This window comes from Oncorhynchus masou, chromosome 28 (genome assembly GCF_036934945.1).
Source record: "Oncorhynchus masou masou isolate Uvic2021 chromosome 28, UVic_Omas_1.1, whole genome shotgun sequence".
In the NCBI taxonomy this organism is placed as follows: domain Eukaryota; kingdom Metazoa; phylum Chordata; class Actinopteri; order Salmoniformes; family Salmonidae; genus Oncorhynchus; species Oncorhynchus masou.
The window spans coordinates 14,932,807-14,945,660 of NC_088239.1; the positions used below are offsets into that span (position 1 = coordinate 14,932,807).

General features: G+C 43.6%; 1 protein-coding gene across 4 annotated transcripts in view; it reads right to left on the reverse strand.

The window, feature by feature from the left end:
• LOC135517236 (vascular endothelial growth factor receptor 1-like) overlaps nt 1-12,854 on the reverse strand; it is an 80,797-nt gene that overhangs the window by 46,862 nt on the left and 21,081 nt on the right. For all 4 annotated transcript variants that reach the window (XM_064941353.1, XM_064941354.1, XM_064941355.1 and 1 more), the window contains 4 exons: nt 8,503-8,665; nt 8,251-8,387; nt 7,458-7,629; nt 7,025-7,142 (listed from right to left, as the gene is read on the reverse strand). In XM_064941353.1, coding sequence (XP_064797425.1) covers nt 7,025-7,142; nt 7,458-7,629; nt 8,251-8,387; nt 8,503-8,665 — 590 coding nt within the window. The remainder of the gene's footprint in view (nt 1-7,024; nt 7,143-7,457; nt 7,630-8,250; nt 8,388-8,502; nt 8,666-12,854) is intronic.

Below are 12,854 nucleotides of genomic sequence, written 5' to 3' on the forward strand. Positions count from 1 at the left end.
TACGATAGTATAGGGTAGTGTAGGATAGTGTAGGGTAGTGTAGGATAGTGTATGGTAGTGTAGGATAGTATAGGGTAGTGTATGGTAGTGTAGGATAGTATAGGGTAGTGTAGGGTAGTGTACGATAGTATAGGGTAGTGTAGGATAGTGTATGGTAGTGTACGATAGTATAGGGTAGTGTAGGATAGTGTAGGGTAGTGTAGGATAGTGTATGGTAGTGTAGGATAGTATAGGGTAGTGTAGGGTAGTGTACGATAGTATAGGGTAGTATAGGGTAGTGTAAGGTAGTGTATGGTAGTGTAGGATAGTATAGGGTAGTGTAGGGTAGTGTATGATAGTATAGGGTAGTGTAGGATAGTATAGGGTAGTGTAGGATAGTATAGGGTAGTGTAGGGTAGTGTAGGGTAGTGTATGGTAGTGTAGGATAGTATAGGGTAGTGTAGGGTAGTGTAGGATAGTATAGGGTAGTGTAGGGTAGTGTATGATAGTATAGGGTAGTGTAGGATAGTATAGGGTAGTGTAGGGTAGTATAGGGTAGTGTAGGGTAGTGTAGGATAGTGTAGGGTAGTATAGGATAGTATAGGGTTGTGTAGGGTAGTATAGGGTAGTGTAGGGTAGTGTAGGATAGTATAGGGTAGTGTAGGGTAGTATAGGGTAGTGTAGGGTAGTGTAGGATAGTATAGGGTAGTGTAGGGTAGTATAGGATAGTATAGGGTTGTGTAGGGTAGTATAGGGTAGTGTAGGGTAGTGTAGGATAGTATAGGGTAGTGTAGGGTAGTATAGGGTAGTGTAGGGTAGTGTAGGGTAGTATAGGGTAGTGTAGGGTAGTGTAGGATAGTATAGGGTAGTGTAGGGTAGTATAGGGTAGTGTAGGGTAGTGTAGGATAGTATAGGGTAGTGTAGGGTAGTATAGGATAGTATAGGGTTGTGTAGGGTAGTATAGGGTAGTGTAGGGTAGTGTAGGATAGTATAGGGTAGTGTAGGGTAGTATAGGGTAGTGTAGGGTAGTGTAGGGTAGTATAGGGTAGTGTAGGGTAGTATAGGGTAGTGTAGGATAGTATAGGGTAGTGTAGGATAGTGTATGGTAGTGTAGGGTAGTATAGGGTAGTGTAGGATAGTGTAGGGTAGTGTAGGATAGTGTATGGTAGTGTAGGATAGTGTAGGGTAGTATTGGATAGTATAGGGTAGTGTAGGGTAGTGTAGGATAGTGTAGGGTAGTATAGGATAGTATAGGGTTGTGTAGGGTAGTATAGGGTAGTGTAGGGTAGTGTAGGATAGTATAGGGTAGTGTAGGGTAGTGTACGATAGTATAGGGTAGTGTAGGATAGTGTATGGTAGTGTACGATAGTATAGGGTAGTGTAGGATAGTGTAGGGTAGTGTAGGATAGTGTATGGTAGTGTAGGATAGTATAGGGTAGTGTAGGGTAGTGTACGATAGTATAGGGTAGTGTAGGGTAGTGTACGATAGTATAGGGTAGTATAGGGTAGTGTAAGGTAGTGTATGGTAGTGTAGGATAGTATAGGGTAGTGTAGGGTAGTGTATGATAGTATAGGGTAGTGTAGGATAGTATAGGGTAGTGTAGGATAGTATAGGGTAGTGTAGGGTAGTGTAGGGTAGTGTAGGATAGTATAGGGTAGTGTAGGGTAGTGTATGATAGTATAGGGTAGTGTAGGATAGTATAGGGTAGTGTAGGGTAGTATAGGGTAGTGTAGGGTAGTGTAGGATAGTGTAGGGTAGTATAGGATAATATAGGGTTGTGTAGGGTAGTGTAGGGTAGTGTAGGATAGTATAGGGTAGTGTAGGGTAGTATAGGGTAGTGTAGGGTAGTGTAGGATAGTATAGGGTAGTGTAGGGTAGTATAGGATAGTATAGGGTTGTGTAGGGTAGTATAGGGTAGTGTAGGGTAGTGTAGGATAGTATAGGGTAGTGTAGGGTAGTATAGGGTAGTGTAGGGTAGTGTAGGGTAGTATAGGGTAGTGTAGGGTAGTATAGGGTAGTGTAGGATAGTATAGGGTAGTGTAAGGTAGTGTATGATAGTGTAGGGTAGTATAGGGTAGTGTAGGGTAGTATAGGGTAGTGTAGGGTAGTATAGGGTAGTGTAGGGTAGTATAGGGTAGTGTAGGATAGTATAGGGTAGTGTAGGATAGTGTATGGTAGTGTAGGATAGTATAGGGTAGTGTAGGATAGTGTATGGTAGTGTAGGATAGTATAGGGTAGTGTATGATAGTATAGGGTAGTGTAGGGTAGTATAGGATAGTATAGGGTAGTGTAGGGTAGTGTACGATAGTATAGGGTAGTGTAGGATAGTATAGGGTAGTGTAGGGTAGTATAAGATAGTACAGGGTAGTGTAGGGTAGTGTAGGATAGTATAGGGTAGTGTAGGATAGTATAGGGTAGTGTAGGGTAGTGTAAGATAGTATAGGGTAGTGTAGGGTAGTGTAGGATAGTATAGGGTAGTGTAGGGTAGTGTATGGTAGTGTAGGGTAGTGTAAGATAGTATAGGGTAGTGTAGGGTAGTGTACGATAGTATAGGGTAGTGTAGGGTAGTGTACGATAGTATAAGGTAGTGTAGGATAGTATAGGGTAGTGTAGGGTAGTGTAAGATAGTATAGGGTAGTGTAGGGTAGTGTAGGATAGTATAGGGTAGTGTAGGGTAGTGTACGATAGTATAGGGTAGTGTAGGATAGTGTATGGTAGTGTAGGGTAGTGTAGGATAGTATAGGGTAGTGTAGGATAGTGTATGGTAGTGTAGGGTAGTGTAGGATAGTATAGGGTAGTGTAGGGTAGTGTACGATAGTATAGGGTAGTGTAGGGTAGTGTACGATAGTATAGGGTAGTGTAGGATAGTGTATGGTAGTGTAGGGTAGTGTAGGATAGTATAGGGTAGTATAGGGTAGTGTAGGGTAGTGTATGGTAGTGTAGGATAGTATAGGGTAGTGTAGGGTAGTGTATGGTAGTGTAGGATAGTATAGGGTAGTGTAGGGTAGTGTACGATAGTATAGGGTAGTGTAGGATAGTGTATGGTAGTGTACGATAGTATAGGGTAGTGTAGGATAGTGTAGGGTGGTGTAGGATAGTGTATGGTAGTGTAGGATAGTATAGGGTAGTGTAGGGTAGTGTACGATAGTATAGGGTAGTGTAGGATAGTGTATGGTAGTGTACGATAGTATAGGGTAGTGTATGGTAGTGTAGGATAGTATAGGGTAGTGTAGGGTAGTGTACGATAGTATAGGGTAGTGTAGGATAGTGTATGGTAGTGTACGATAGTATAGGGTAGTGTAGCATAGTGTAGGGTAGTGTAGGGTAGTGTACGATAGTATAGGGTAGTGTAGGGTAGTGTACGATAGTATAGGGTAGTGTAGGATAGTGTATGGTAGTGTAGGATAGTATAGGGTAGTGTATGGTAGTGTAGGATAGTATAGGGTAGTGTAGGGTAGTGTACGATAGTATAGGGTAGTGTAGGATAGTGTATGGTAGTGTACGATAGTATAGGGTAGTGTAGGATAGTGTAGGGTAGTGTAGGATAGTGTATGGTATTGTAGGATAGTATAGGGTAGTGTATGGTAGTGTAGGATAGTATAGGGTAGTGTAGGGTAGTGTACGATAGTATAGGGTAGTGTAGGATAGTGTATGGTAGTGTACGATAGTATAGGGTAGTGTAGGATAGTGTAGGGTAGTGTAGGATAGTGTATGGTAGTGTAGGATAGTATAGGGTAGTGTAGGGTAGTGTACGATAGTATAGGGTAGTGTAGGGTAGTGTACGATAGTATAGGGTAGTATAGGGTAGTGTAAGGTAGTGTAGGATAGTATAGGGTAGTGTAGGGTAGTATAGGGTACTGTAGGGTAGTGTAGGATAGTATAGGGTAGTGTAGGGTAGTGTATGATAGTATAGGGTAGTATAGGGTAGTGTAGGGTAGTATAGGGTAGTGTATGATAGTATAGGGTAGTGTAGGATAGTGTAGGGTAGTGTAGGATAGTGTATGGTAGTGTAGGATAGTATAGGGTAGTGTATGGTAGTGTAGGATAGTATAGGGTAGTGTAGGGTAGTGTACGATAGTATAGGGTAGTGTAGGATAGTGTATGGTAGTGTACGATAGTATAGGGTAGTGTAGGATAGTGTAGGGTGGTGTAGGATAGTGTATGGTAGTGTGTAGGATAGTATAGGGTAGTGTAGGGTAGTGTACGATAGTATAGGGTAGTGTAGGATAGTGTATGGTAGTGTACGATAGTATAGGGTAGTGTATGGTAGTGTAGGATAGTATAGGGTAGTGTAGGGTAGTGTACGATAGTATAGGGTAGTGTAGGATAGTGTAGGGTAGTGTACGATAGTATAGGGTAGTGTAGCATAGTGTAGGGTAGTGTAGGGTAGTGTACGATAGTATAGGGTAGTGTAGGGTAGTGTACGATAGTATAGGGTAGTGTAGGATAGTGTATGGTAGTGTAGGATAGTATAGGGTAGTGTATGGTAGTGTAGGATAGTATAGGGTAGTGTAGGGTAGTGTACGATAGTATAGGGTAGTGTAGGATAGTGTATGGTAGTGTACGATAGTATAGGGTAGTGTAGGATAGTGTAGGGTAGTGTAGGATAGTGTATGGTATTGTAGGATAGTATAGGGTAGTGTATGGTAGTGTAGGATAGTATAGGGTAGTGTAGGGTAGTGTACGATAGTATAGGGTAGTGTAGGATAGTGTATGGTAGTGTACGATAGTATAGGGTAGTGTAGGATAGTGTAGGGTAGTGTAGGATAGTGTATGGTAGTGTAGGATAGTATAGGGTAGTGTAGGGTAGTGTACGATAGTATAGGGTAGTGTAGGGTAGTGTACGATAGTATAGGGTAGTATAGGGTAGTGTAAGGTAGTGTAGGATAGTATAGGGTAGTGTAGGGTAGTATAGGGTACTGTAGGGTAGTGTAGGATAGTATAGGGTAGTGTAGGGTAGTGTATGATAGTATAGGGTAGTATAGGGTAGTGTAGGGTAGTATAGGGTAGTGTATGATAGTATAGGGTAGTGTAGGATAGTGTAGGGTAGTGTAGGATAGTGTATGGTAGTGTAGGATAGTATAGGGTAGTGTATGGTAGTGTAGGATAGTATAGGGTAGTGTAGGGTAGTGTACGATAGTATAGGGTAGTGTAGGATAGTGTATGGTAGTGTACGATAGTATAGGGTAGTGTAGGATAGTGTAGGGTAGTGTAGGATAGTGTATGGTAGTGTAGGATAGTATAGGGTAGTGTAGGGTAGTGTACGATAGTATAGGGTAGTGTAGGGTAGTGTACGATAGTATAGGGTAGTATAGGGTAGTGTAAGGTAGTGTAGGATAGTATAGGGTAGTGTAGGGTAGTATAGGGTACTGTAGGGTAGTGTAGGATAGTATAGGGTAGTGTAGGGTAGTGTATGATAGTATAGGGTAGTGTAGGATAGTATAGGGTAGTGTAGGATAGTGTAGGATAGTATAGGGTAGTGTAGGGTAGTATAGGGTAGTGTAGGGTAGTATAGGGTAGTGTAGGGTAGTATAGGGTAGTGTATGATAGTATAGGGTAGTGTAGGATAGTGTATGGTAGTGTACGATAGTATAGGGTAGTATAGGGTAGTATAGGGTAGTGTATGATAGTATAGGGTAGTGTAGGGTAGTATAGGGTAGTGTAGGGTAGTATAGGGTAGTGTATGATAGTATAGGGTAGTGTAGGGTAGTATAGGGTAGTGTATGATAGTATAGGGTAGTGTAGGATAGTATAGGGTAGTGTAGGGTAGTATAGGATAGTATAGGGTAGTGTAGGGTAGTGTACGATAGTATAGGGTAGTGTAGGGTAGTATAGGGTAGTGTATGATAGTATAGGGTAGTGTAGGATAGTATAGGGTAGTGTAGGGTAGTGTAGGATAGTATAGGGTAGTGTAGGGTAGTATAGGGTAGTGTAGGGTAGTGTAGGATAGTATAGGGTAGTGTAGGGTAGTATAGGGTAGTGTAGGGTAGTGTAGGATAGTGTAGGGTAGTGTAGGGTAGTATAGGGTAGTGTAGGATAGTGTAGGGTAGTATAGGGTAGTATAGGATAGTATAGGGTAGTGTAGGGTAGTGTAGGATAGTATAGGGTAGTGTAGGGTAGTATAGGGTAGTGTAGGGTAGTGTAGGATAGTATAGGGTAGTGTAGGGTAGTATAGGGTAGTGTAGGGTAGTGTACGATAGTATAGGGTAGTGTAGGATAGTATAGGGTAGTGTAGGATAGTATAGGGTAGTGTATGGTAGTGTAGGATAGTGTAGGGTAGTGTAGGATAGTATAGGGTAGTGTATGATAGTATAGGGTAGTGTAGGGTAGTGTACGATAGTATAAGGTAGTGTAGGGTAGTGTACGATAGTATAGGGTAGTGTAGGATAGTATAGGGTAGTGTAGGGTAGTGTATGATAGTATAGGGTAGTGTAGGGTAGTGTACGATAGTATAGGGTAGTGTAGGGTACGATAGTATAGGGTAGTGTAGGATAGTATAGGGTAGTGTAGGGTATGTGTAGGATAGTATAGGGTAGTGTATGGTAGTGTAGGATAGTATAGGGTAGTGTAGGGTAGTGTAGGATAGTATAGGGTAGTATAGGATAGTGTATGATAGTATAGGGTAGTGTAGGGCAGTGCAGAATAGTGTAGGATAGTGTGGGATCGCGTATGATAGTGTAGGACAGTGTAGATTAGTGTAGGGCAGTGCAGGGTGGTGTGTGATAGTGTAGGATAGTATAGGATAGTGTGTAAGATAGTGTATGATAGTGTATGATAGTGTGGGATAGTGTAGGATAGTGTATGATAGTGTATGATAGTGTAGGGTAGTGTATGGTAGTGTAAGATAGTATAGGGTAGTGTAGGATAGTGTAGGGTAGTGTAGGGCAGTGTAGGGTGGTGTTTGATGGTGTAGGATAGTGCAGGGTGGTGTATGATAGTGTAGGGTAGTGTAGGATAGTGTAGCATAGTGTGTAAGATAGTGTAGGATTGTGTAAGGTAGTGTAGGATAGTGTGCAGGCTAGCTGACAGTCTGTAAGTTCTTACCAGATGACTTCGGGGGCAGGGAAGGCTCGTAGTTTGGGGGAGAGACGGTATGACTTCTGTCCTGCATGAGCCTCCACTTCAGCCCCCTGTCTGGGCTTCAGACGGATAAAGGGACGGTCTGGGAGGATAAACAGACAGACAGACAAGCGCACACACACACACACACACACACACACACACACACACACACACACACACACACACACACACACACACACACACACACACACACACACACACACACACACACACACACACACACACACACACACACACACACACACACACACACACAGGATATCACGCATTAATGACATATTACAGATAGTGATACAGGGGAGGGTTGTGATTCATATTCTTACTGCATAAGTGGGTGTTTACCATCAATGAATTTGTCACAGAGGTGGGAAGTATTACGTTTATTTTGACTCACCATAGACTGTGACAGATACGTTAGTCTCTCGACTGACTGGTCCACTGGTCACTCGGCAGATATAAAGCCCTCTGTCAGAGCGGTGGAGTTTGGGGATGGACAGAATACTGTAGAACACCATGTGAAATTTACTGGCCATGATCCACCTACTGACTATGGCTGACCTGTTGGCCTGAGGGGAGAGAGAGGGAGGAGGGGTAGAGAAAGACAGAGAGGGAGGGAGGGATGTAGGGAAAGACAGAGAGGGAGGGAGAGAGGTAGAGAAAGATGGAGAGAGGGAGGGAGGCAGTGAGGTAGAGATATTATTCAGATATAAGAGGGAGGGAGGGAGGGGTAGAGAGAGAGGGAGGGGAGAGGTAGAGAAAGAAAAAGAGAGAGAGGAAGGGGAGAGGTGGAGAAAGATGGAGAGAGAGAGAGAGAAAGGGGGAGAGATGGAGAGAGAGAGGAAGGGGGAGAGGTGGAGAAAGACAGAGGGAGGGAGGGAGGGAGGTAGAGAAAGAAGGAGAGAGAGAGGGAGGGGAGAGGTAGAGAAATATGGAGAGAGAGAGGAACAGGGAGAGGTAGAGAAAGAAGGAGAGAGGGAGGAAGGGGTCAGGTAGAGTAAGATGTAGATAGTGAGACGGACAGGGAGAGAAAGAGTAAGATGGAGATAGTGAGACGGACAGGGAGAGATAGTCAGACAGAACAAGTAGTCAGATGGTGAAGTTATTCTACATACAGTACTGCATACTGTAACATAGTGCACTTCTTAGTAGTGTATGCCATAATTGTAGTGTTCTTCATAAGGTTCTACCTGTCCAGGGTAGTCCCAGCTGATGGACACTCTGCTGTTCCACTCTGCAGTGACAGTACAGTTGATGGCCAGACTCTCCCCCTGTAGAGACTGCACTGGACTGGTACTGTTCAGATATACCTTCATGATCTTATTCACTGGGACAGGAGTGGGGATAAGATATTTGAATATTTGCAATTTATAAAATTTACTGGATTTTTTTCATTAGGTGTGTGTGTTTGTGTGTGTGCCTGTATGTGCATGTGTGATCACCTTGTCTGTGTGTGAGGTAATTGAGGGAGTGCGTGGTCCCGTTGACAGAGGTCTTGCAGGAGAACAGGCCGATGTAGAAGTAGGTGGGGCTGTGGATGAGGAAGCCCTGTCTGCTGTTCCACACTATGTTCCTCTGGTCTGGGGTCAACTCCTGGTCAGGAAACTGGAGACATGAACACACACCGTCACAACCATAAAAACGGTCTCATAAAAGCAACGTCACACAGAAGCAATGTCTGCTTCTGGAATATGGTCAACTTGCATTCAGTGTTCAGAAAACAGGTACATCATGAACTCAACCACAACTAAAACTATTTTCTTATCTCAACCACCAACCAATCATGAACTCAACACAATCGTGTCATGAGCTGTTCAGAACCACGACCACATCCTGAACACAACACAACCATACCAACAGTCACACAAAAGCAACACTGCACACACAACTCCTGAGCAAATCATGAACACACAACAAAACAGAACAACATGAGGGCTGATAAGGACTAACATGAGGCCACAGTGGTAAATGTATGATGAACATTATTGCTAAAATAAAATTAAACAAAGTTGACAACCTCACAATACGCTCTCAACAACAGACACTGACATTACGCAAATGTACAGACATTTCACCCTGCTGATGTGGACTCTGTCTGTGGAGACAGTCTGGAGTCACAATAGAGACAGAGTCTTGTGTTACTGTGGAGACAGAGTCTGGAGTTACAATATAGATAGAGTCTGGAGTTACAATAGAGACAGAGTCTTGTGTTACTGTGGAGACAGAGTCTGGAGTTACAATATAGATAGAGTCTGGAGTCACAATAGAGACAGAGTCTTGTGTTACTGTGGAGACAGAGTCTGGAGTTACAATATAGATAGAGTCTGGAGTCACAATAGAGACAGAGTTGTGTTACTGTGGAGACAGAGTCTGGAGTTACAATATAGATAGAGTCTGGAGTTACAATAGAGACAGAGTCTAGAGTTACAATAGGGACAGATTCTGGAGTTACAATAGAGACAGAGTCTGGAGTTACAATAGAGACAGAGTCTGGAGTTACAATAGAGACAGAGTCTGGAGTTACAATAGAGACAGAGTCTGGAGTTACAATAGAGACAGAGTCTGGAGTTACAATAGAGACAGAGTCTGGAGTTACAATAGAGACAGAGTCTGGAGTTACAATATAGATAGAGTCTGGAGTTACAATAGAGACAGAGACTTGTGTTACTGTGGTAACAGAGTCTTATGTTACTGTGGAGACAGAGTCTGGAGTTAGAATAGAGACAGAGTCTGGAGTTACAATATAGATAGAGTCTGGAGTTACAATATAGACAGAGACTTGTGTTACTGTGGTAACAGAGTCTGGAGTTACAATATAGATAGAGTATTGTGTTACTGTGGAGACAGAGTCTGAAATTACAATAGAGACAGAGTATTGTGTTACTGTGGAGACAGAGTCTGAAGTTACAATAGAGACAGAGTATTGTGTTACTGTGGAGACAGAGTCTGAAATTACAATAGAGACAGAGTATTGTGTTACTGTGGAGACAGAGTCTGAAGTTACAATAGAGACAGAGTATTGTGTTACTGTAGAGACAGAGTCTTGAGTTACAATAGAGACATAGTCTTGTGTTACTGTGGAGACAGAGTATTGTGTTACTGTGGAGACAGAGGTATTGTGTTACTGTGGAGACAGAGTCTGGAGTTACAATAGAGACAGAGGTATTGTGTTACTGTGGAGACAGAGTCTGGAGTTACAATAGAGACAGAGTCTTGTGTTACTGTGGAGACAGAGTCTTGTGTTACTGTGGAGGCAGAGTTTGAAGTTACAATAGAGACAGAGTATTGTGTTATTGTGGAGACAGAGTCTGGAGTTACAATAGAGACAGAGTCTTGTGTTACAATAGAGACAGAGTCTTGTGTTACTGTGGAGACAGAGTCTGGAGTTACAATAGAGACAGAAGCTTGTGTTACTGTGGAGACAGAATCTTGTGTTACTGAGGAGACAGAATATTGTGTTACTGTGGAGACAGAATCTGGAGTAACTGTGGAGACAGTCTTGTGTTGCTGTGGAGATAGAGTCTTGTGTTACCGTAAAGACATAGTATTGTGTTACTGTGGAGTCAGAGTATTGTGTTACTGTGGAGACAGAGTCTGGAGTTACAATAGAGACAGAGTCTTGTGTTACTGTGGAGACAGAGTTTGAAGTTACAATAGAGACAGAGTATTGTGTTACTGTGGAGACAGAGTATTGTGTTACTGTGGAGACAGAGTATTGTGTTACTGTGGAGACAGAGTATTGCGTTACTGTGGAGATAGAGTATTGTGTTACTGTGGAGACAGAGTATTGTGTTACTGTGGAGACAGAGTATTGTGTTACTGTGGAGACAGAGTATTGTGTTACTGTGGAGACAGAGTATTGTGTTACTGTGGAGACAGAGTATTGTGTTACTGTGGAGATAGAGTATTGTGTTACTGTGGAGATAGAGTATTGTGTTACTGTGGAGACAGAGTATTGTGTTACTGTGGAGATAGAGTATTGTGTTACTGTGGAGACAGAGTATTGTGTTACTGTGGAGATAGAGTATTGTGTTACTGTGGAGATAGAGTATTGTGTTACTGTGGAGATAGAGTATTGTGTTACTGTGGAGACAGAGTATTGTGTTACTGTGGAGATAGAGTATTGTGTTACTGTGGAGATAGAGTATTGTGTTACTGTGGAGACAGAGTATTGTGTTACTGTGGAGACAGAGTATTGTGTTACTGTGGAGATAGAGTATTGTGTTACTGTGGAGATAGAGTATTGTGTTACTGTGGAGATAGAGTATTGTGTTACTGTGGAGACAGAGTATTGTGTTACTGTGGAGATAGAGTATTGTGTTACTGTGGAGATAGAGTATTGTGTTACTGTGGAGATAGAGTATTGTGTTACTGTGGAGACAGAGTATTGTGTTACTGTGGAGATAGAGTATTGTGTTACTGTGGAGATAGAGTATTGTGTTACTGTGGAGATAGAGTATTGTGTTACTGTGGAGACAGAGTATTGTGTTACTGTGGAGATAGAGTATTGTGTTACTGTGGAGATAGAGTATTGTGTTACTGTGGAGACAGAGTATTGTGTAACGGGGTTGTTTTCTTGGAGGAGGCAGACTTGAGGAAACTACTGTTACCCAGTGGAAGCATCCTGCACTTTCTCAGGGAACAGGTGGACCCCCCACCCCCAGTGTTAACTAGCTGATAGCCCCCCCACCCCCAGTGTTAACTAGCTGATAGTCCCCCCAACCCCCAATGTTAACTAGCTGATAGCCCCCCCACCACCAGTGTTAACTAGCTGATAGCCCCCCCACCCCCAGCGTTAACTAGCTGATAGCCCCCAGTGTTAACTAGCTGATAGCCCTCCCACCTCCAGTGTTAACTAGCTGATAGCCCCCCACCCCAAGCGTTAACTAGCTGATTGCCCCCCCACCCCCAGGGTTAACTAGCTGATAGCCCCCCCACCCCCAGTGTTAACTAGCTGATAGCCCCCCACCCCCAATGTTAACTAGCTGATAGACCCCCACCACCAGTGTTAACTAGCTGATAGCCCCCCCACCCCCAGTGTTAACTAGCTGATAGCCCCCTAATGTTAACTAGCTGATAGCCCCCCACCCCCAGTGTTAACTAGCTGATAGCCCCCCACCCTCAGCGTTAACTAGCTGATAGCCCCCAGGGTTAACTAGCTGATAGCCCCCCACCCCCAGTGTTAACTAGCTGATAGCCCCCCCACCCCCAGCGTTAACTAGCTGATAGCCCCCCACCCCCAGTGTTAACTAGCAGATAGCCCCAAGTGTTAACTATCTGATAGCCCCAAGTGTTAACTAGCTGATAGCCTCAAGTGTTAACTAACTGATAGCTCCCACCCTCAGTGTTAACTAGCTGATAGCCCCCGTGTTAACTAGCTGATACCCCCACCCACCGTGTTAACTAGCTGATAGCCCCAAGTGTTAACTAACTGATAGCTCCCACCCTCAGTGTTAACTAGCTGATAGCCCCCCAGTGTTAACTAGCTGATAGCCCCCGTGTTAACTAGCTGATACCCCCCACCCCACCCCCAGTGTTAACTAGCTGATAGCCCCCTAGTGTTAACTAGCTGATAGCCCCCCACCCCCAGTGTTAACTAGCTGATAGCCCCCCCACCCCCAGCGTTAACTAGCTGATAGCCCCCAGTGTTAACTAGCTGATAGCCCCCCACCCCCAGTGTTAACTAGCTGATAGCCCCCCCACCCCCAGTGTTAACTAGCTGATAGCCCCCCACCCCCAGTGTTAACTAGCAGATAGCCCCAAGTGTTAACTATCTTATAGCCCCAAGTGTTAA